Source organism: Lynx canadensis, chromosome D4 (genome assembly GCF_007474595.2).
Source record: "Lynx canadensis isolate LIC74 chromosome D4, mLynCan4.pri.v2, whole genome shotgun sequence".
NCBI classification, from domain to species: domain Eukaryota; kingdom Metazoa; phylum Chordata; class Mammalia; order Carnivora; family Felidae; genus Lynx; species Lynx canadensis.
The window spans coordinates 91,883,176-91,906,435 of record NC_044315.2 but is presented as its reverse complement, the minus strand read 5'-3'; the positions used below and the strand labels follow the sequence as shown (position 1 = coordinate 91,906,435).

Below are 23,260 nucleotides of genomic sequence, written 5' to 3'. Positions count from 1 at the left end.
TGCCGTGCTATGTCCAGAATTCTTCCTCTGCCCTCTGCTTTCAAGGGCACGTCCTGGCATGCCCTTAGGCCACTGACCCTGAAGCGTTCGCTGATGGGGGTGGGGCACTGGGTCTCCACAGGGTTCAGTGTAAGATCTTCTGGAATCCGTAGGCTTTCCAAGGCCTCCCGCATCACTTCCTGTTCAGCTGGCCTGGTAGACATGATGTCACCAACGTAGAGGACCCGTGTGATGTTCTGTAGAACGGTCCAGACCCCCCTGTACTGTATGACGTCGAGGAATGGGGCAGTTAGCACGGCCCCGGGTACAAACCCGCACGTGTATACTCTTGTCCGTTCCAGGTGAATGAACACCACTTCCTCCTCCCCACGGGGGTGGAAAAGAAGGTGTTTGCCACGTTGGTGGCCACAGGTGATCGACTTGAGGTCATGTTAATCTGCTCCGGGAGCTGCATCTGAGGCTCCCGCTTGGCTGGGTTTGGAAGGGCTCCCCGTCATCCTCCCGGATCAGTCTTGTTTTCATGGGCGCCAAACCGTTGAGTGAAGCGGGGCACATGGGGACCACCACCTGGCATCCTCCGGCAACATTAGGAGTGGCTCTGATCTCTGTAGTTTCCCCAGGATGCAATTCTGTTTTGGATTTACTCTCTTGGATGGGCATGGGGGTCAGGGGTTGGGGTCACGGGCTTCCGCTGAGCTTTCCCCGCGATGGTAGCGCATACCCTACAGGCTAAGGAGCCGACTACCAGCAATGGACTTGGGAACTGGGTAAGCCTTGGACCCAAGGTGAGCCACGCTGGGCGCACTGTGAGCCAGACCTGGGCCACACTTGTTTGTCACCCGCAAGCTCTCACGCTAACAGGGGGCGATGATGATGCTTTGGGTCCCTGATAAACAATGACAACTTGGACCCTGGTTCCCAAATGTCTGTCCGTTTCTCCAGCAAACAGTTAACCAAGTCAACGGCTGTAGGCTCTTTGGGGGAAGAACTGGGAGAATCATTACCATATATACTTGCGGGGGGTCCTTTGTCCTGGGGACCTGGCCGTTCCATCATTCAGTGGATTCTGGGTCCAAACGCTGGCCCAGGAAATGGGATAGGGCTGTGACTTTTCTGGGGCACCTGTCCTCCGCCCCCTGAATATCCACCCTTGATACGTTTTTTTTTTTTTTTTTAATTTTTTTTTTCAACGTTTTTTTATTTATTTTTTTTTGGACAGGGAGAGACAGAGCATGAACGGGGGAGGGGCAGAGAGAGAGGGAGACACAGAATCGGAAACAGGCTCCAGGCTCTGAGCCATCAGCCCAGAGCCCGACGCGGGGCTCGAACTCACGGACCGCGAGATCGTGACCTGGCTGAAGTCGGACGCTTAACCGACTGCGCCACCCAGGCGCCCCTGATACGTTTTGATCTTACATGTTGAGAAGCCCCTTTTCTGGTCCCACTTATTTGTCCGGGAGTCCTTCGTCCTATCCGCCGTGTGCAGACGTCTCTGTGGGTCAGGGCTCCCGGCCACCACGTCGGCCTCCCTTATTCTGATGATCGTGGGGAGTCTGGTTCTATCACAGCATGTCCTGGCATCTGCCCTGGGCTGCGGTCACTCAACGGTGTCCCTCGAAGTGAAGTCAGTGCCTTCTCGCTGGCCAATTTCTTTTCACGCCGGTGAACAGGATGTCCTGCAGGGGGCTCCTGCAGGAAACGGTCACCTGGCGAATTTTCCAGCCTTTCCCTCCGCTCCCACGCTCCCACTACCTGCTATGCCTTTATTCTCCACTTAGTGCTGGCCTCACTTTCTCCAAGCTTCCAGGAACCACCCTGGGGGGTGCACTGGCACTTTCTCTCAGAGCTACACCCGGGGTGGGAATAAAGTGCAGATGGGGTTTTAGTCGGCTTTATCACTTAGAGCATCCTGTGTGCTCGGGGCACCCTTCCCGGCCTGCGCCTCGAGTGGACAGCTCCCTCTGCCCCGCCCTGGGTGTGCGCCCCTGTTCGCGGGGCTCTGGAGGCTGGCTGCCCTTGGGGAGCAGCACAGCGCGGGCAGGGGCACCGTCCTTCAGTCGAGGGCGCGTCCCTGGGAAGGGCTTGGCTGTGGGCCGCAGCCGGGGCTGCTTCTGGCGGCCCGGGACCGGAGTGCAGCTCTCCTCTGGGGGCTCGTGGCCCACGAGCCCCGAGCCGCTCCCGGGTTGTGCGGAAGGGGTGAGGTCCCGCTTCTCCTCCTCCCCAGGTGTGGAACCAGAACGGCAGGAGCCCCTCCATCACCTTTGAGTACACGCTGCTGCAGCCGCCGCACGCTCACCGCACACAGCCCGTCTACTACAGCTTCTCAGAGCCCGCCTCGGAGAGCGCGGAGAGCCAGGAGCTGGACGGGGCCGCGCTCCTGGGCTTCCTGCGGCACAACAGCTCTTTCTACGGCCAGGCCTCCTCGGAGCGGCTGGGCCTGGACAACCGGCTGTTTGGCCACCTGGGCCCGGGGATGGAGCTGGGTCTGAGCAAGGGCCGGGAGACCAACGAGGTGTGCGAGCAGGCCAGCGGCAGGGCCTGCGAGGGACCCCCCAGAGGCAAGGGCTTCCGAGGTAACCAGGAGGGCCGGGATCAGGCAGGGGCTTCCCAGGGAGGGGGCCTTGGGCAGAGGGTCTTTGGGCCCTCGCGGCCGGCAGAGGAGGCCGATGAGAGGCTCCTACTCGCGGCTCTCCTGGGACAGGCACGGCACGGGCCCCTTCGCACATGCCCTGCTTTCCATCCGTTCCTCCAGGGGGATACGGGTGTCCCCACTTGACAGAGGTGGGGGGGGGGGCTGAGGCTTAGGTGGAGGCTGGGCTTTCCCACATCCACAGTTGAGCTGCGGGTCAGACCCGGGACAGTCTGTCCTCAGAGCCCGTGTGCTTGCTCATTTGGTAGAGGCAGACGGCACACCACAGTGTGGCAAGAGCTCTGGAAGGGGACGACCGGCCAGTGAGGGGGCACGGGCGGACCCTGAGTTCTCAGAGAGCGTGGCCCCTGACCTGAGGGTTTGGGAACCAGTGAGGAGTAGCTGGGTGAGGCTGTGGGAGAGGGTGGGGTGAGAGAGAGCCGCTCAGGGCCGACAGCCTGGCAGGCAGATTTCAGGGAGGCAGCAGGAGGTGTGGCCGGAGATGTAGGGATTCGTGAGGGTCCCCGAGTTGCAGGGGTGCGTGAGGGTCCCCAGAGATACAGGGGTGTGTGAGGGTCCCCGAGATGCAGGGGTGTGTCGGCGTCCCCGAGATGCAGGGGTGCGTCAGCGTCCCCAAGATGCAGGGGTGCATCAGCGTCCCTGAGATACAGGGGTGCGTCAGGGTCCCCGAGATGTAGGGGTGCGTCAGGGTCCCCGAGATGCAGGGGTGCGTCAGCATCCCCAAGATGCAGAGGTGCATCAGTGTCCCTGAGATGCAGGGGTGCGTCAGGGTGCCCGAGATGCAGGGGTGCGCCAGGGTCCCCGAGATGCCAAGTGTGCATCGGGGTCCCCGAGATCCATACCTGCAGTTTGGACGTGTTCCTGAGGGCCGTGCACCGGTCACCAGGACTGCCTGGACCGGCACTCCAGTTTTTGAGACCCTGAGAACCTTCTAGTAGAAGACATTTTCGAGGTTGTATAAATCCCCCAGGACAGCTGTGACAAATCACCCCAAACCGGGGGGCTCACGACAAGTAGAAATTCATTCTCTCCCAGTTCTGGAGGCCAGAAGTCCAAAACCAAGGTGTCAGCAGGTCCGACACTCGCTCTGGAGGCTCCAGGAGGTGGGGGCGGTCCTTCTCGCCTCTCCCCGCTTCTGCAGGCCTCAGGCGCTGCTGCGCTCAGGGCCGTGTCCCTCCGGCCTCTGCCTCCGTGGTCACACGCCTTCTCTGTGCGTGTGTGTCTTCTCGTCTTCTAAGGACAGCGGCCACTGGAAACAGGGCCCACCCGAGATCCGTGACGACCCGTGTCTACCGCCTCAGCCACTTTTGTGAGGGTCCCGTTTCAAATAAGCTCACGTTCTGAGGTTCAGGGCAGGTGCGAACTGTGAGGAGGACCCAATTTATTTATATATTGTGGGGGGGAGGATAGAGAGCGAGCAGGGGAGGGGCAGAGAGAGAGGGAGAGAGAATCCCAAGCAGGCTCCACGCCGTCGGCACAGAGCCCGACACGGGGCTCAAACTCACAAACCGTGAGCTCATGACCTGAGCCGAAACCAAGAGTCGACGCTTAACTGCCAGAGCCCCCCGGGCGCCCCGAGGGGGACCCTGTTTCATCCACTGCAGGTTCCCCTACGAGAGGCTGTGCGGGCCGGCTCGCACGCCTCCGCTTGGTGATCTGTGTGCTCTCACCGCCTCCGGGAGCCTCTCGGTTCAGGTGTTTGCTGCGAGCCCCACTGGTCCCCCCACCCCGCCCCCACGGGCGGCCCTTGCGCCCACACAAGGGAGCACTTGAGAGTGAGCCACCTGTCTCCCTCGTAGACGGCAATGCCACCGGGACGGCTCTCGCGGGGGACAAGGATGACCCAGAGGTGGACGCGCATCTCCCCTCTCAGCAGCTCCTCTCTGCCAATGCCATCTCCGACCGGCTCCTGGGCACCGGCTCCGACTCCAGGGAGCTCCCCTTCAATGACACTGGCAACAGCATCTTTGTGCAGGGCGCCCCGAGGAGCTCCCCGGCTGACAGCCTCTACGTGGACTACGAGGACAGCGAGGGACCCGGCACTTACCTGCTCAATGCGTCCTACCTGGAGCTGAGCAGTGACAGAGTGACTAACACCTCCTCCGAGGCCCCGTTCCCCAACGCCAGTGCCAGCCTCCCCGCCGTGGCCGGGAACAGGACTCACAAGGCCAGGTAGGTCCTTGCTCCGCTGTCGGGGAAGCCGGGGCGGGCCCTGGCAGGTGAGGCCAGACCCCGGGGGCAAACGGGAGACAGTCACTCGTGGCCGGGCGCCCCGACCCCTGGATCCGAGCAGGGCAGAGGCCTGGGTTGTAGCGAGTCTTTCCCGCAACTTTGGCCCACGGGTTACGGCGGTGCTGAGTGCCCACGTGCGGCCGTGACGCCGTTTCCGGGGGAGGGGGAGGCCGACAATTGTGAGTGCTCCCTGTCGGCCAAGCTCGGGCTAGGCACCCGTAAGCACGGGAACACCCGTCACAACCGCCCTTAGCGTCAGGGCAGTTACGGGGACTCAGAGAGGGTCACGGAGCCCGAAGGCCTGGCTTCTCCGTCTGGACGGTCGTCGCACACGTGGCCGTTGGGCAGCTCCCGGAATGGGGAGTGGCTCGGCACCAACCTTTGCTGCAGCCCGAGAGGAGATGGGGAGGGGTCCCGTGGGGTCCTCAGCCAGGGGCCAGACCCCGGAGCCAGGCACTGGGAATGAGGCCTTCTGCTTCGGGGGCTGGTGCTGCCTCTAGGACGGGTCCAGTGAGAGTCTGTCTACCTGGGCCAGGCCCCCAGAGCCTGGGATGCACCTGGGGATGCCTGGACAGTCACACCTGGGGACACCTTGTCAGCCACACCTGGACAATGATAGCTGGGGACACGCGGACAGTTACAGCCGGGGATGCCTGGGCAGCTACACCTGGGACAGCTGGACAGTTACAGCTGGGGACACCTGGACAATGATAGCTGGGGGCGCCTGGACAGTTACACCCGGGGTCAGCTGGACAATAACAGTTGGGGACGCCTAGGCAGTTCCCTGGGGACATCTGGACGGTCATGTCTGACCCTGGGTTAGCGGTTGGGAGCAGGGTGGCCCCAGTCCTGCCACCACCCCTACCAGGAGACAGTCCCTGGTGACAGGTCCCTTAGGCTGATCATGGCCGCCCTGGAGTGTCCCTGCACCGTTCCCCAGAGGCTCAGGGGGCAGTGAGGCTCCTTCAAGTAGAGCGAGCCGGGCTCAGCAGCCACCCGAGGTGGGTGGGGGCCGGAGGAGGGAAGGACTCAGTGGGTTTGCTTTTGTTTTCTGAAGACCAACCCAAACCCCTTGACTTTAGACACCAACACGAATGGAACCCTGGCCAGGGCTGAGGATGCAGAGGTGGGTGTCCTTGGGACCCTGGGGGTCCACTCATAAGGTGATGTGGTCGGGGTGATCCTCTCACCCTCGCCCAGGGGACGAGAGCAGCGAGGCGGGCCCCCCACAGCCCATGAAAGTGCCCGCCCCTTTTCTCAGGCTCTTTTCTGAGGCCCCCTCCCCCCCCAGCTGCAGGGACAGCCGGGCATCGGGCTCACGGGGCACATCTGGTTACCTTTGACAGGCTCTGGGTGGAATTCTTGTTCGCAAATTTGGACGGAGTAAAGCTCTGGAAGCTTCTGTGGCCGCTCTTCTCCCCCCAGGGCGGTCTGCTCACCTGACCAGGGGTCCGAAAGTCTGCAGGGTGTGGGTCTGGGGGGCACGTGGGACCCAGCGGCTGAGAGGGGTGACAGGCTTCGCTACGAGGCGCAGGTCTGAGTCCGAGAGCGGGGTTCGTGGGCACGGGGGCCAGGGTTCACAGCGTGCCAGCACTTGCCGGCGGGGCCTGGCCGGTGACTGAGGCTCCCAGCCCGGTTCCCGCGTCTAACCAACCTGGGCTGCTTTCAGCTCCCGGGCTGTGCCCAGAGGGTTGCAGTCTATCCCACGCGGAGGCACCGGGGAGGACACGACAATGGAAACCCCAGTAGTGCAGTGAGCCTCCAGGGAGGGGCCGGGCCTCCCAGGGGCTGAAGAAAGTCGGCTGGCAGGTGTGACACTCAGAGTCCCCCTCTCAAGGGGTCTGTGGGGGTGACACAGAGGCCCTGCTGCTCTAATGCAGCCTGCGGCCTGCAGAGAGCTCGGGAGACCCGGGGCGCCGTCCCGACTGTGCCCTGCACTTCCCCGGTGACTCAGACACGTCTCTGACTCCCCGTCCGTGTCCCTGAGTGAGGGCCCGCCAGCCGGGCAGCCGAGGACCCCCGGGCCAGATCAGGCACGACCTTCGGGTCCTCAGGCCACAGTTCCAAGAGTCCCTCCTGCCCCACCCCGGCTGAATCGAAGCCCACTCCTCAGCCTCGCTGGGGCCCACTGCAGAAATCGATACGCTGGGTCGTCCCGACGCGGTGACGGGGCGGCGCCTCCAGCCGGCTGCCATCAAAGGATGCTGGAGAGCTGAGACCAAAGATGGTCTTTTGAGATAAAGGGCCGAGGGAGGCCGCGGGGAAACCACCAGGCCAAAATAGCCACCGCGCGCGGCGCGTTGTCCAAACACAGGAAGTCGCGTCTGCTCGACAGAGGCCGAAATCAAAGGGGCAGCTCAGAAAGGAAAGGTTATTTTCATCTCAGAACAGCCTCAAACAATCAAGGGAGGCCCCCCGGTCACCAGAAGCAGACGTTGGGAGCCAGCGTGCGAGACACAGAGACGCAGGGTCTCTCTCCGGGGCCCTGGGAGCCGTCCTGGCAGGGACTCCCCGGCCCGCGTCGTCTGGGCCCGGAGCCCTGAGTGTGGCGCACAGGGGCGCTCTCTTCCTTCCACAAGGAGGCGGGCGAGGGGCTGGTGGTTCGGGCGACTCTGTGGGTGTTTCTCTCCTGGGGGGCTGGCCACTTGCAAGCACAGAACGGTTAGGCGTTCCGTTGTTGTGCAAACACGAGCAGGGTTTTTCAGGAGGGGCTTTGCTGCGCCTGACGTGTGCCCGTGTAAGAGTGATGTGTGGGCAGCCCCTCTAGAAATACCTTTTGTGCTTAAAACCCGGAGGGTTATTTTGAACCAGGCCGCTCTCTCCCGAGTCCAGGATGAGTCACGCGGCCTGCTGGCTGAGGAGCGTGTAATTACCGCAGTTCCCCCGTGGGTGGGGCGGTGGGGCCTGGCCGGGACCTTCTCATCTCTGTTTGTTCTTGGGGAGAATTGACAGCCGTGGTCCTCGTCGTCGAAAGGGCGGCGGGGGTAGGGGACCCAACCAGCAAGAGTCGTGTTTTCTGAATCAGGCTTCTGGGAGGGCTTGCTCAGGGGAGCTGGGTGCTCCCTGGGGGTTTCTACGGGTCCTTTGCTCTGAGGTGACAAGGTCTTGAGTGGGTGGGGAAACCGCATTTAAGATTTTTTTTCTCCTTCTTCAGGAGGTGGGAGGGGGACCTTCCCCTCCCCCCAGAAATCTGTGAAAGGGAAGGGCTGTCTCCTGGTTGAGAAGCCAGCAGGTGAGGGGCTCAGCAGCTGTGAGTGGCCCTGAAACCGGCCACCAGCTCATGGCCTGCTCCCTCCGCCCCCTGCTTTCTCCTCCTCCGCCCCTCCCAACTCTCCGGCTCCCTGGGTTGTATAGCCACATCAGTAGACTCAGGACTTAAGGCTGTGGGCGGATCATTTCCTGGTTTAGAGCAAGTTGCACCTTCGGGGCAACAAACGTTCCTACAGAAGTAAAGCTCCGAGCTCGTCCACTTGTGAAGCCCAGACGCAGAGCGAGCTCCCAGTGGGATCCAAACCAATGTCTGGATCGCAGAATCGACTGGAAGGCCCTTCGGAATGGATGCCCTGCAGCATTCATTAAGCCCGACCACCGAGGTGGCACAAGGTCCCCGGAGAGGGACCCGTGCGCACGAGCCCACGGGGAAGCCTTGTGAAAGGGCGTCAGCTCCGGTGGTCTCCAGCCGGCCCCTCGCCGGGCACTGGGGCGGCGCCCGGTGCAAGAGGGACGCCGGGGCCTCGAATGGTGTCCCGTCAGCCAGGCCATCGCCCCACGTCCCCGTCTGCAGGTCGCAGGGCTTCGGGTTGTGGGGGGAGGGGCTGCATCTCAGACCAGAGGCTGGGGATCTGGGAGGACCCCTTCCCTCCTCCCCTGCTGAGTCCAAACCCAGCCTGCATGTTGGGTACTGAGGCTGGGCCCCAGCACACCAACTGGTTCAAAGAAGCAAACGGTCCTAACAATAGTTGGCTTCAGCCGCCCGCGCTCCGGCCAAGAATCATAGCTGGTTGCTGGCGCGGGCCCAGCTCGCCTTCCCCGCACCGGCAGCCATCACAGACCTGGGCAGAGGCGTCTGGAGGGGACCAACCACTCCCCTGTCCGCCGCTGAGCTTTTCTGTTTTGACACTTGGAGGCTGAATGGCCAGTGTCCCCGTTCAAGCAGAGTCGGGCTGAGGGGGGCCTCAAGGGGAGTCCTGGCAGGTTCTCGGCATAGAAGGTGCCGTCTGCGGTCCCTCCTGGGGGAGCAGAGAGAAGGAGTCGCCTGCCCGCGCTAGCAGGCGGCCCTGGGAGGCGGCGTGCATGCGTGCAGGGCGCAGAGGCAATGCTGGGGGGCCCCGAGCTCACCCCCCACCCGGAAGGACCTTCAGCAGCTCCAGTGCCCGCCTCGGACTCTCGCCCGTCCAGGAGGGAGAAAGGCAAACGTCCGTTCTGTCCTAAAGCGTGCCTCCCCGCGATGCCCCCTCCCGTCCTCTGCTCTAGACAGTGGGCGGGCTGACCCTGATGGTGGGGACTCCCCCCGGGGCCGGGGCAGGCGCGCTGCTCCCCAAGAGCCCGTGCCTGCAGCCCTTGGTGAGCGCCCGTGCCCTTCTCCGCTTCTCCCTTCCAGGACCAGGCCCAAGGCGCGCAAACAAGGCGTGAGCCCAGCGGACATGTACCGGTGGAAGCTCTCGTCCCACGAGCCCTGCAGTGCCACCTGCACCACAGGTACCAGTCTCGGCTGCTGGCGGGAGCCACCTGCTCAGCGTCCCCTCCGCAGCGGGCCTGGCGCTGCGGGGCCCACGCACTCGCCGGGGGCCCCGAACTGCCCACGGGGAGCTTGTCTAGTAGTTTCCTGATCCGGGAGGTGGCATGAGGTCACAGGGGTTGGTGTCCTCATGCTCACGGCGTGTGGACTGTGGGAAGGACCCCGGGGCGGGGGGTGCGGGTGCCGCCACCCCCCCCCCCCATCCACTGTTCTTTGTATGGTATCTTGTGAGAGCGAACGTCCCTTTGGTTAAAACTACAACGTCTCAAGCGGGGAGGATTTTGCTTTTGTTTACAGCAACCTAGGAAGGGAAATAGACCCACGAAGGAGTGGAACAGATGCTAGGACCTGGTCTAGGACCTGGGCAGGTAGAGGGGAACAGAGACCCCTCCCCCGGTGGTGCCCAGACAGAGAGACAGACACACGTGGTTAGTGGTCAGGTGCCGAGCTGGGATTGGAACCCACGTCTGTCTGCTCACGGGGCTGGCCACCCACACCTTCGGATGTTGGCCGCAGCCGCCGGGGACCTGGGTTCCCTCCGCTGGGGCCGGCTGCAAGCTCAGATGTCAGACCCTGGACCAGCCCCTGTGGCAAAGGTTGTGGGGAGACCCCGAGTGCCACCTTGCCCGTGCCCGGAGCAGCTTGTTCGGGTTTGGTCAGCACCTGGGGCTGCCCCTGAAACGGCATGATGCCCCCTACCCTCCCCCTGCCCCCCCCCAAACTGGCCCCTGCCGTCCCTGGCCAGTGAGCAGGATGAGGCGAGCCCCTGGCGGACCCTGGGCAGCCGGGAGTCTGGGCTCGATCGCGCCTCCTGCAGTCCTGCTCGGCACCCGAGGAGATGCCCGAGGGAGCGGCTGGGGAGCCCGCCCTGCAGGGCTCAGAACGGACCCCGGGTCCTTACGTCCTGCTCACCCCGGAACTCGCTGTCGGTTAGGGAGCCGGGGCCCCCCCTGCTATTAAAGACCCTCCTGAGCAGGGTTCGGGGCACGCAGAGTTTGGAGGGCACGAGGCCAGCTTTGCTGGCTGTGCGGTGAGCGCGGGAGTGGCACCACCTGGCCCACCGTGCCACGTGCGCTCGGCAGGTTGCTTGGTCTGTCTGAGCCTCGCTTTCCTACCCGTAAGATGGGACGGGCCCCTCCGCCACGGCGGTCGTGAGGATAGGAGGGAGAGGAGAAGTGAGCTGTCGCGGCCAAAGCGCAGGTGCCAGGCCGCTGGTCTTGAGAGTGAGCCGCGGGAGCCCCCTCCCAGGGCTGGGCACGGTGGGGCGCTGGGGGAGTCTGCCTTGCCGGAGGCTGTCAGCAGGGCACGGACCGGTTCTGACTGAGAGCCGCACAGCCTCCGGGGACCCAGCGAGAGCCGGAATTGTCACGGAGCACAGCCTGGGAGCATCTCCTTTCCCTCCCGGACATAGGGCCGCCTGGGGAGGTGACATCTCCTGAGATGGGGGTGAGGGGCTGATGCCTGGCCCCGGGGTGGGGGGGGGGGGAGACAGTCCCCAGGGAGGGCACGACACCACTCCTTGTCACCTACAGAGTGACCAGGCCGGGGGGGGGGGTGGCAGGCTGAATTTGTCTCACGTGGCCCAAGGGGCACAGTAGGGTGAGAGAAGGAAGGCAGTGGGAAAGACAGATTTGGGCTCTGCTATGGAAAAAGCTCTGCTTTAGAGGAGGCTGTCCAGGAGTGGAGTGAACGGCCCCGATAGAGGGTGAGCTCCCCATCGCCGCCAAGGCACCGAGCCGGGTCCGGTGGCACCCGGCCAAAAAGGTGGAGTCGGGTCCCTGCCGAATGGCCCCCTGCCACCACCTCCCGTAGGCTCTGTCGGAGTCAAAGCTCCTGACTGTGGCAACTACTCTCAAAATCCCATTTGGCGGAGGAGTGCCGAGGCCAGACGGGGTGGTGGTGAGGTTACAAACCTGCTGGGGCTCGTGCTGTCTGTGCTGACGTCCTTGAGTGTCCTCTGCACCCAGCAGGGGTCCCTGGGCACCCTGTGCTTGGCTTCGAGATCTCCTGCCTCCCGAGCCAGCTCCGTTACAGAGTCCCTTTCTTTCAAAATGCTCTTTGGGGCGGCAGAAATACAGGTGAATGTGGACTCTTAGCCTGAGCTTGAGCCCAGCTGTGGTTTCAGACTGTCCCTTGGCACTTCTGGGGGGTGGGCTGGGGGGGGGCGGGGCCGGCGGACCCTGAGCCTCGTCCTCTGCTGGTGCAACACGCCGATCTGTGTTTTGTGCACTGGGGTGCCCTGCTCGTTGTTGTTGTTGTTTTAAATTAATGTTTATTTCTATTTGGGAGAGAGACAGAGACAGAGCGCGAGCAGGGGAGAGGCAGACACAGAATTCGAAGCAGGCCCCAGGCTCGGAGCTGATAGCACAGAGTCCGACGCGGGGCTTGAACTCATAAGCTAAGAGATCATGACCTGAGTCAGAGTCGGACGCTTGACCGACTGAGCCCCCCCTCCCCCGCCAGGCGCCCCCTTGCTCGCTTTTCCTTAAAGGGAAGGCCTCGTGTATAAGGTTTCAAAAGCACCGTGTCCGAGACTGATGTCATGAAGAAGATTGCTACCTTGACTCTCCCAGCATCTCGGGGAGGTTCCCAACTTGAGGATGACCGAGCCGAGGCCTGGAGACTCTGATAGTGTTCACGTGACCCCGCCTTGACGAGGGAGAGACTGAGCTGGGTCTTGAACCCCAGTCTCTTTTGAGCAGGACCTGCCGTGTTTCCACTCAACGGTGAGGACTGAATGGACAGTCGGGCATTTGGCGAGGGTCTGTGAGTCCCCAGCCCTGGACCTCCCTGGGCCCGAGAGCTGGTGTCTCTTGAGGCCTGGAACATTCCAAGCAGACCTGGCCAGGAAGGCAGCCTCCCCTCAGAGAGGGCTAAAGATGACACAGCCCAGTGCTGGCACGGAGGAGTCCTTTATGGAAAGAAGAAAAAAATCCCCACGTAGGGCTGCTTCCCAGGTGGTTCCGTTCCATCCCGGCTGGGACTTGGGGAGGTGGGAGCTTACAGACACACGCCGCCAGAAAGGGAGAGTGAGGTGGCTGGGGCTCTCCGTCAATGGGGAAATTGATTTCCTCCTGGAGCACTGGCAGCCCGTTGAAGAGGGTTCCATTATCTCCATCATCCAGGGAGGCTGGGTACCTCCCCCCCGCACACACACTCACACACACATCAGCAACAACAAACCCGAACCCCACGTGGGCCTTCACTGATGCTAACAAGTCTCCCTGAGTCGTCCTGCCTCCTTGGCAGGGACCCACCCACTGTTCAGTGGACTTGGCCATGTGCCAACACAGTGCCAGGTGCAGGGGTGCAGGGACATGCGTAGAAAGACCAGAGGCGTAGAAGATGGGAGTGGGGTCAAGGAATTAACAACATCGGGTGAGGGCTGGCCCTTTACACATCATCCCCCTGATGGGATTTATAGAGTACCGGGGAGGCAAGGAAGATAAACACACAGAGTGGTGATTAAAGAAAGTTTGAGAGAGTTGGATAAGAACTGAGACATGCACAGGAGAGCAGGGAGGGTCTGAAGATCTAATATAACATCTGGGGATGCTGGCAAGGGCTCGAATGGTTAGTTTTCAAACATATCCATCCGTCCACCCACCCACCCACCCACCCACCCATCTATCCATGTTTCCATCTACCCACCAAACTCTTCATCCATCCACCCATCCATCCATCCATCCATCCATAACCATCCACCCATAACCTGCCCACCCATCTACCCATCATCCATATGCATCCACTCATCCATCCATCCATTTAACCATCCACCCACAACCTGCCCATCCAGGCACCCATCCACCCACCCACCTATCCATCTTTCCATCTACCCACCAAACTCTCCATCCATCCACCCACCCACCCTCCTATTTACCCATAGGGGTGGGTGTGGAGGTGGGGGTGCAGAGAGAAGTCAGACCCTGAGACGTGGGCAGGGAGGGAGTTCAGATCCACAAAGGTGTCCTCACTGGGCTCTGCCACTGTTCGGTAAGCTGGTTACTGTCGTTATCCTCAATTTAAACCAGGAAGCTCTGAGAGGTAGCTGCCTTGCCCGTGGTCACATGGCCCATCCGCTGGTCCCCAAGGGGTTCGCTTGGGACTCACAGGCTCTTCCCTTGTCCTGAACCAGGAGTCATGTCGACCTACGCCATGTGCGTTCGCTATGATGGCATCGAGGTGGATGACAGCTACTGTGACGCTCTGACCCGTCCCGAGCCCGTCCAGGAGTTCTGCGCGGGGAGGGAGTGCCAGCCCAGGTACCTGCCACCCAGCGCCCCGGGCACTGCGGGGGCAGCCGGGGCTCTGCTTCGACTCTGCCCAGTTCAGTGGGCGCTGTGGTGGGCAGGGCCTCAGGACCTGTGGGGTGGGGGTGCCTGCCAGGCTCTCTGCCACGGGCCACACGTGGCTGCCGAATTTCAGCCAATGTCTCCCACTGTAGGTCCTGGAGCCACTCTGTGCATCGCTCATCATTGGCCCCCACCCCCAGGCACACAGTTTTATAAACCAAAATGATTATTCCCGAAATTCCAAGCCGCCTGGCTGTCCCTGGGCTGTGGGGGGAGGAGGCCCTGTCTTTCTAGCCCCCACCCAGGCCTCACGTCCCACTTCGCAAACAGTCAGAAACTGACAGAAACTGAGCCCTGAGTGTGTCCTTTTCCAAGTCATGACCACGGCGGGAGCTGACGCAGGGTCCCCGGACTGGGGGGGGCAGGTGGGGAGGAGGAGGCTACACAGTTCTGCTTTTCTGGCTCCCTGCACGTTTGCTCCCTTCTGAGAAGCTGGTTGTGTGGTTCTCGGGGCCTGTCCTTCCCCTGGGAGTCCCCTTTGTGTGTGTGTGTGGGGGGGTACAGCACAGGCTCTGGGACGCTGAGGCATGATCCCAAAGTAGGAGAAGGAAGGAGGGGGGCACTTTGGAAGGAAGGAACAGCATGGGCAAGGGAGCAAGGCCAGGACATGGCTCTTGAAGTGACTGGAAAGCCAGGTGTCCCGCCTGGAGGTGTCCCGCCACACGGGTTTCTAGGCAGGCGGGCCAAGCACACACTTGGGGCACCAGCAGGGTATCGGCGCCGCTCCTCAGGTGTCTCCCGGTGGGGGGGGGGGGGCGCTCAGGGTCACCTAGACAGCAGCTTCCCCCCCAGGGGGCCTCACCAGCTCCCTGGCTGGCTTGGCCCCGCGTGATTTTGGACATGGGTGAAGACGTGCATTCTCGGGGTCGGGCGCGGGGTTGCATGGGGTCCCGGAAGGAAGGTGGGGGTCTCTGAAAGCCGGCCCCTCCCGAGGCAGGTGGGAGACCAGCAGCTGGAGCGAGTGCTCCCGCACCTGCGGCGAGGGCTACCAGTTCCGCATCGTGCGCTGCTGGAAGATGCTGTCCCCCGGCTTCGACAGCTCCGTGTACAGCGACCTGTGCGAGGCGGCCGAGGCCGTGCGGCCCGAGGAGCGCAAGACGTGCCGCAACCCGGCCTGCGGGCCCCAGTGGGAGATGTCCGAGTGGTCGGAGGTGAGCGCCTGCGCGGCCGGGCGCTTGGGCCCGCGCGCGCGAGGGCTGCGCAGTCCTGACCCCGCCCTCACCCGCCCCGCTCACAGTGCACGGCCAAGTGTGGGGAGCGCAGCGTGGTGACCAGGGACATCCGCTGCTCGGAAGACGAGAAGCTGTGTGACCCCAACACCAGGCCCGTGGGGGAGAAGGACTGCACAGGCCCCCCCTGCGACCGCCAGTGGACTGTCTCCGACTGGGGCCCGGTGAGGGGAGGGCCGTGGGGGGGGGGGCACGCGGAGGGGTGGCCGGTGCCCAGTGGCCGCGGGGCCGCCTCACGCCCCCGCCGTTCTAGAGGGAGGGATGTAGGGTTAGATCGGCGAACCAGCCGTTCTCCCGGTCACGTGAGGAGTCATAGCCTGTATCCAAAACCGAGTGGCGACTTCGGGGTCCCTTTTTATGACCTCCCCGTGTGTCTGTGTGTCCATCTGTCTCTCGGCTGTGCTCACCAGCGCTCCCCCCCCCCCGCCCCACCCCGGTGCTGGGCGCACAGATGACCTTTTTAGGTATTTTAGGTGTGCTTTTGTGTGTCTGTTTTCCACCGAGCGCGTAATATTTCTGTAATTAGAACAGAAAATGTTATTTAAAAAGTGGTTGCCATGGCAGCCGCTCCCTCCCCCACACTGCCTGGGGAGCCGGTCCTCTCTGGGAGTGACAGCAGGGGAGGGGGGGGTGCACTGGGAGAGGGTTTCCGCCCCTAACCCCCCCCCTCCGCTTCCCCCCTGCAGTGCAGCGGGAGCTGCGGGCAGGGCCGCATGATCCGACACGTGTACTGCAAGACCAGTGACGGCCGGGTGGTGCCCGAGTCTCAGTGCCAGATGGAGAGCAAGCCGCTGGCCATCCATCCCTGTGGGGACAAGAACTGCCCCGCCCACTGGCTGGCCCAGGACTGGGAGCGGGTGAGTGCCCCCAGCCGCAGCAGGGCTCCCCTCTGCCTGGGAGGGCTCTGGGCTGAGAGCCAAGTGGCCACGATGGCGGATTGGTCAAACGAGGAATTAATTGCAAAATATGAGGGCACAATTCACTGAAACTTAATTTGAAATGGAAAAAGCCAAAAGGTAAGAAAACCCCTTAGCACCTGCCAGATCTAAATAGGCAAGTATACCTGATGATGCAGAATGGGTCTTGTGTCCCCGGCCCTCTCCCAGCCCCCACTTTATGGAAAACGGGGGCCGGGGGCACCTGGGCCTCACAGACTCTTGGCCCCTGGGTCTTGGGCAGACGTTTGTTCTCATGACCACCTCGTCTGCCCCACTCCCCCCCCCCCCCCCCCCCGCCGATCACAGTCCCCAACTTGCCTTTTCAGGCGGGTCGTTCTCAGCCAGTTGCTTCAGGTAGATCACCATTAGCCGAGCCGCCTTGGGACAAATTGTCACGAACCGTTGTGTTTCCAAACAGATGGTTTTCCGTGAAACAGCTTTTGATCAAATGTGTTTGGGGCCAAAGGGTTATCGACCAAAGAGTCCTCAGCCAATCTGCCATTGACCTAAACGTTTTCACCCCATCGTTACTGACCGAGCCATATCCCCGGAGTCGCGGAGTCACGTGCACGGTGTCCTGGTCCTCCTGGCCTCTGGCCTCTGACCCGGCCCCGTCTGTCCCCCCGGTCTCAGTGTAACACCACCTGTGGCCGAGGTGTGAAGAAGAGGCTGGTGTTGTGCATGGAGCTGGCCAACGGGAGGCCACAGACGCGCAGCGGCCCCGAGTGCGGGCTGGCCAAGAAGCCCCCTGAGGAGAGCACGTGCTTCGAGAGACCCTGCTTCAAGTGGTACACCAGCCCCTGGTCGGAGGTGAGCGCCCGGCTGGCCCCTCGGGGCCACGTGAGGCCGGAACCTGAGTCCTGGTCCCGCCTCGGTACCTCGAGCCCTGCCCCAGACGCTCCCCACCCCCGCCTCTGTTGTCTCCTCCGTGTGTCCTTAGTACCCGTGCCCCCACCCCCGTGCCCCTCGTGCCCTCTCCACCTGGTGATGCCATCAGTTTTCAAGAGGTGGCGGAGGGGGAGGCCCAGAGTGGTCTTTGAGCATCACTGAGTGGGGAGGGGGTAGACAACAGGAGCCCCGGGGCCTCTGTCGCTGTGTGCTCCGGGGTCTCCGGTGCCTCTGGCCTCTCGGTGTCCTCATGGGCCAGCTCTGAGCACTGAGGGGGATGACGCAGGGGTGTCACAGGGGGTGGGGAGCCCTGTACGTTGCACCGTGGTGTTGTCTCAGACACACGCACGCGAGGCTTCCATGGTCTTGGATGGTGGAAGGCACATCCCCAAACCCTAGAGTTCAAGGTGAAGATTCTTAGAGTCTGTAAGACAGGGGTGAGTCTGGGGATTCGGTGAGTGTTGCCCCCACTCAGAGGGTGATGGGCCAGGACCTCTGCACCCCCCCCCCCGCCCCCACCCGGGCTCAGGGATCTCGGCAGAGAGACTCAAGGTGGTATCTGGATGCAAACCCCGTCCTAGATGGGGCCTACTGGCACACAGGCTCGTTCAAGAGCGAAAACACACATTTCTCCATTCTGTGTCATCCACAAAAGGACCCACCGGGGAGAAGGAGGGTGACTGGGGGCGGGGCGGGGCGGGGGCTTCCAGAGGAGGCGTGGGCAGAGCCAGCGCCTGAAGGATAAAGAATAGGTTTCTGGAGGGGCCAGGAGGGTCTAGTGGCTACGGGGGGCAGAGTGAGTCATGTCTGGGGGCAGAGCCCGGCAGGGAGTGGGGGAGGACGTCAGGTGGGGCTGAGAGGCCGCTGAAGTTCGCCTGGGGCTCCAGGCCCCCAGGAGCCACGCCAGCACTCGCGCTTTGGAAGGTACTTCCTGCTTCAGAAGATGGGGGCCAGGACCTACCGGGTGCAGGTGCTGGGCTGGGTGCTGGGTGCCGAGCCCTGGAAGGGGGGAGAGCCGCGGAGAGGGAGCAGACCCTGCCCCCCAAACAGCCTGAGGGCATCGGGATAGGGACACCCGTATTGCGCTGATGACGGAGGGTGGGCGGGGGGTGACCGGCACAGGTGGACCACGGTGGGTGTGTGGAACTCTGGCGTTCTGTCCCTGTGGCTGCCCCTCCCTGGGATACGGGTTCAGTAAGAGCTCATTCCTCCCAGCTGTTCTACCCACTCCCCAGGGCCGGAGGGTCCCCTCCGGGGGCACACAGAGGCTCCTCGGAGCGGCCACCCGCGGTCGATGGTCCTGTGTGCTCAGTGCCAAGCTGGCCGCCTCTTGCCTCCAGACTGGGCCAGCCCCCCATGCTGGGAGCGGGTGGGTGGTCCCCCCTGCTAAGTCTTCCTCAGTTAAATGGGAGGGTGGGTCCAGGGCCGGGGCCTCCCACCCCTCCCCCGCCTCAGGGACCCAGGGCTCAGGTCCCAGAGGCGCCTGGGTGACGTGGGGTCACCCACGTTGGAGGGGGTGGCAAGAGGGAGCCACCGCCTGCAGGATCTTGGCAAGGAGATGATGGGGCAGCCGGGGTCAGCAGATGTCCCTGGTGCTCTGGGTAGCTCAGCGGGGTTTTCCAAGGGGAACATCTGGACGAGGGAGCCTCAGGCGGGAGTGTGGCTTTGGAAGATAGGTTTCATTGGCCGGCAACACAGTTTTTCACTGGAGAGGGAAACCAGCGCTCTCTCTCTGCCACAGCCCCGTGTGTCCTGAGGGTCCGTCTCACGGGCCCCGGGGAGGCTGAAAGCGAAGGACGCACCCAGTGACAGTGGGGAGGGGAGGGGCCGCCCCTTCCCTGGGCACCGGCTGGAGCTGCGCGGCCCTGGGTGGGGATGGGACCCAGCAGCCTGGTGGGAGGGGTGGGGTCGCCCCTCCTTGGGGCCGGAACCCTGCGCGGCCAGGTGGGGGCTCCGGCCATGCTGTCTCTCCCATCAGTGCACCAAGACCTGCGGGGTGGGCGTGCGGATGCGGGACGTCAAGTGCTACCAGGGGACTGACATCGTCCGTGGCTGCGACCCACTGGTGAAGCCTGTCGGCAGGCAGGCCTGTGACCTGCTGCCCTGCCCCACGGAGCCCCCAGGTGAGGAGGGGGGGCCGACAAGGCGGGCAGAGCCAGGGGCCAAGGGGACCAGGAAGATCGAGCGGCTACGGACACCGAGGCCTGGCGGGGGGCGAAGGCTCCCCCTGGGGTGGCGGAACCCGGCTGGGAGGTGAGGGTGGGGAGGGCGGCAGGTGAGGCCTGACTGGGGCTGGGGGTCCCCAGGAGCCACACCAACACCTGTATCTGGCTTCAGAAGGTGGGGCCGACCGGGCGGGGACCGGGAGTCCTCGGTGACTCATCCTGAGCCGGGCACACGGGAGGCAGGGGTGGCCGGGCCTGACATGGGGCCTCGGCGCCTGGAGGAGGAGCGAGGGTGCTAGAGGCTGAGGGGGGTGCCGGGACAGGTGACCCGCTCTGCTTCACACCTGTTCTGTGGAGGGGACACCTGTGGGCCTCCTGGGAAGGTTCGGGCCTCCAGGGGTGAGGTCAAGGACTCCTCCAAACCCTGGCCCTGGGCATCACCCTTGCTGTGCGCAGATCAGACCCCTCGGGGGGATGGCGTGGCGTCCTGGGGAGGGCTGGGGGCAGGGGTGGCAGAGTAGTAGGGCTGGAGGGCCCGACGCGGGTGGGAGGCCCATTGCCCCTGAAAACGGGCACGTAGGGGCCACCTGTCCACGGGTGCCGCCGGCGGGGGCCACCCCCGAGGTGGTGGGGCGGGGGGGTCCTGTCGAGTGTCCACCCCTTGGCCACCGGTGATGCCCTCCTCCCCCCCCCCCCCGCCGTGTCCCTTCCCCAGACGACAGCTGCCAGGACCAGCCAGGCACCAACTGTGCCCTGGCCATCAAGGTGAACCTCTGTGGCCACTGGTACTACAGCAAAGCGTGCTGCCGCTCCTGCAGACCTCCGCACTCCTAGCCACCCGCGCCGCCCCCCAGAGACCCGAGCGCTCGGCCCCGGGGGCCCCCCAGCGCCCGGGGCCCCTCTGCGGACACCCTTCCCGCAGGGCACCCGGGCCGTGAAGACGTGACACTGAGCCTCTGCTCTCCCCCGGGGAAGGAGAGCCCCCCCCCCGCCCCCACGAGCGCACCCCGGGCCCCCGCCCCTGCCCGGGAAGGTGTCTTAGGGCTGCAAGGACGGTCGTGTTTGTGGGTCCCACCGGCCAGCCCCCGGCTCCACCCAAGGGGCCTGGGAATGTCCTCTCTCCCTCCCGGGCTGTGGGGTCGAGGACCGGGGCTGGGGCGGCGGGGAGATCCAGGTGCCGCCGCCTCGGACCCGGGTCCTGTTCGGGTGTGCCCCTTCCAGAGGAATTGTATCTCGCAAGTAGCGTCCACTTGCCTCGTTCTATGAAGCTCTCACGCATGGAGGGACCCGCTGCACTTTACGCCCCGGGAGGAGGCACTCTTTCTCACGGCACACTAGGATATGGTCGTCAGCCAGTGCTCCTGTATGTTAATAAAGTGGTCGTATTTATGGCGGCATCGTGGGCTCCCAGTGGCTCTGGCGGGAGGTGTGCGGTGGCCGTCGGGCTTCGGGAGCCAGGCTGGCCCGCGCTCGAGTCCGGGAAGACCGGCTGAGGCCTGGGCCCGGGACTGGGCTCGGGGCCTAGGACCGAGCGGCAGTGCCTCCCTGAGGAGGGGCCGGTCGGGGAAGCAGAGGTGGGGTGCCTGCAGGGGTGACGGGGGTCAGGAGGCATCGGGACCTGGGTGTGTTCTCAAAACCGAGCCGGTCTCCCGCCTACCGACCGAAGTGGAACCTGGGGAGGGGGCTGGGGGGCTGGAGGAATTGTACGACCTGAGCCTTGGGAGAAAAGGCTGGCCTTGAGATGTGTAGGGGGAAAACAGGAAATGAGGCAGGGGCGGGGCTGGGCCCCAGATTGGGAGCTCAGGAAATATCATCCATCGTTACTGTTCCTGAACCTCCTAGAAGGGCTAGTTAATCTGGACTTGGGTGGGGGTGTGCAGGGCCACTGGAGGGCTTCCTGGGGGAGGTGGTGTTTAGGCTGGTCCCGCAGCAGGAGTGGTTCTCCAGCACGAAAAGGAGTGCTGTTCTCCAGCACAGGGTCTCCAGGGAGAGGGTGGGGATGGGGAAGATGCTGGAAACCTGCTCTGGCCTCCGCTGGGGGCGGGGGGAGGAGGACCAGGGTGTCCACCCAGCTCGGGAAGCAAGACTGCCACGGGCTGAGGGTGCCACGGGGATCGTCTTCTTCGGGGACAGGTAGCAGGGCGCAGCACCCAGTGCTCAGGGCAGCATTGAGGGTGCTGCTCAGTGATGAAGGTCACTGAGGCCCTGGGATGGGCTTGCGTGAGGTCCCCAGCCCCAGGAGAGGTGAGTCACAGTAATCCAGGGGTCTGGGCCCGCCCCGATGCACCCTGCTGCTGTGCCCTGTGGTCACCCTTGCCCCCGGTCCTCCTTTCGGACCACACTTGGCACTTCCTGCGTGCCAGGCTCTGCCTCCGGTGCTCTATCGGCCCTGCTTCACGAACCTCCCAAGAGCCCCTGAAGCGGGCGTCGTTATCACCCCGCCCCGCCCCCCCCCCCCCCCCGTGCTGATGGCCAACACGGGCCCAGAGGCCATCAGACACTGGTCCCAGGTGACTCAGCCGGTCACCCCCACCCCGCTCTCCAGGAGCTCAGAGTTTAGGCCAGCGGCTCCCAGACTTGGCAGACAGACACGGCGCCCTAGATGTGGTGTGCCTAGACCCAGGCCCCCAGACGGGAGAGGAAAGGTGGACCCTGCCCGGCACCGGGCAGGACGGGGTCCCCTCCCGGAAAGTCCCGGGCAGAGGTTCGGGCTGGCTTGGAATTGCAGGCAGACCGAAGGCGGTGGCGGTGGCGGTGCTGGAGATGAGTTTTATTGGCTTTCTCTTTTCTCGGGGAGCACGCAGCTCCCCGCGGGTCCCCACAGTGCAGCTGCATGAACTCACAGGGATGGGTGTTCACCTCATTTTAAGTGGATCTATGAATCTATACAGAGAACAGAGACCAGGGAAGGAAACAGGAAACCGGAACAGAACAGCCACAGGAAGTGCCGCCTCCTGGTGCTCGCCCCCCACCCCAGCCCACCCCCCAAGCAAATGCGCGAAACAAACTCATGGGGTTCCACAAAGGAGGAGAGCTTGGGCCGCAGGGAGGCTGGGGGTGGATTCCATTAGCGTGTCCCAACTGAGGCTGGAGGTGAACGGAAGGAGAAAGTAACAGAGAAAGCTGAAACAGTAAGCCCTCCCTAACTCTGCTCACGTCCAGACGACTCTGGGGCATTCAGCAAGAGGCAGGTGCTCGGGCTGTCCTCGGCTCAGGGGCCCTCAAAGGCTGCTGTGTCTTTTAGGAAGGTGGCTTCGCCGAGGAGCCTGGCAGACAGCAGCTACCCTGCCTCTGGGGCCCTGCTGTGCAGGAGGAGCTCTCGCCCCTGGCCGGTGGGGGAGCTGCGTTCCCCGTGCCCCTGGTCACTTCCCTGGGGTGACCACTGAGCATCACTTCCCCAGCAGAGGGAGGGAGCTAGAGAGGGGCTCCCAGGGAGACCTCAGCCCTGCTGGGAGCTTGGAGGAGAGTGGGCTCAGTTGTGGTCGGACGTGGAGACAGAGCAGGATCCGGGGCCCTGCTCCCAGATCCTCCTGAGAAACGGGGCGGGTGCGAGAGTGCGGGTCGGTGTCCCCTGGGACCAGAGCTCGAAGGGCTCTGGATGCTGAGGCCCAGCGGGTGGGAGGGCCTGTCGCAGGCCTCATGGGGGGAAAGTGGGTCTGTCAGGTCCTGCTCCCCGCCCTGTGCACCCCACCACACCTGGACTTCGGAACGGGGTGCCTGTTTCAGTGCGGGTGCTCCCACAGCAGGTGGTTGGCCCGTGGCCGCCTCTACCCTCTGTGCCTCCCTCTTTCACCAAAAAGCCAGTTGAGGCTGTGAATCCTGAGGGCCTGGTTGCCCCTGAAACTTCTGGGACATCTGCAGGAAGGCCAGCCCAAAGAGCGTCTCCGCGGCTTGGCACCGGAAGCCAAGGATGTGCGTGTGAGTGGGAGGGCGCGCGGGGGGCGGGGGGGGGGGGATGCTCCCCGCCGTTCTGGGACTTAATACTTGGTCTTCAATAGCCAGGGAGGGCTTGTGCTACCGGGCCAGTGGCATCGCGGCTGAGGCTCGGGGGCGGCGGGTCGGGGCTCT

At 63.7% G+C, this 23,260-nt stretch overlaps 1 protein-coding gene across 1 annotated transcript in view; it reads left to right on the top strand.

The window, feature by feature from the left end:
• ADAMTSL2 (ADAMTS like 2) overlaps positions 1-20,589 on the top strand; it is a 35,056-nt gene extending 14,467 nt beyond the window's left edge. The window contains exons 11-20 of the mRNA XM_030306536.1: positions 2,225-2,573; positions 4,450-4,822; positions 9,483-9,580; positions 13,756-13,882; positions 14,910-15,123; positions 15,210-15,365; positions 15,888-16,058; positions 16,773-16,949; positions 19,006-19,150; positions 19,908-20,589. Of these exons, the coding sequence (XP_030162396.1) occupies positions 2,225-2,573; positions 4,450-4,822; positions 9,483-9,580; positions 13,756-13,882; positions 14,910-15,123; positions 15,210-15,365; positions 15,888-16,058; positions 16,773-16,949; positions 19,006-19,150; positions 19,908-20,026 (1,929 nt within the window). The 3' untranslated portion in view covers positions 20,027-20,589. The remainder of the gene's footprint in view (positions 1-2,224; positions 2,574-4,449; positions 4,823-9,482; positions 9,581-13,755; positions 13,883-14,909; positions 15,124-15,209; positions 15,366-15,887; positions 16,059-16,772; positions 16,950-19,005; positions 19,151-19,907) is intronic.
• Positions 20,590-23,260: the final 2,671 nt, after the last annotated feature.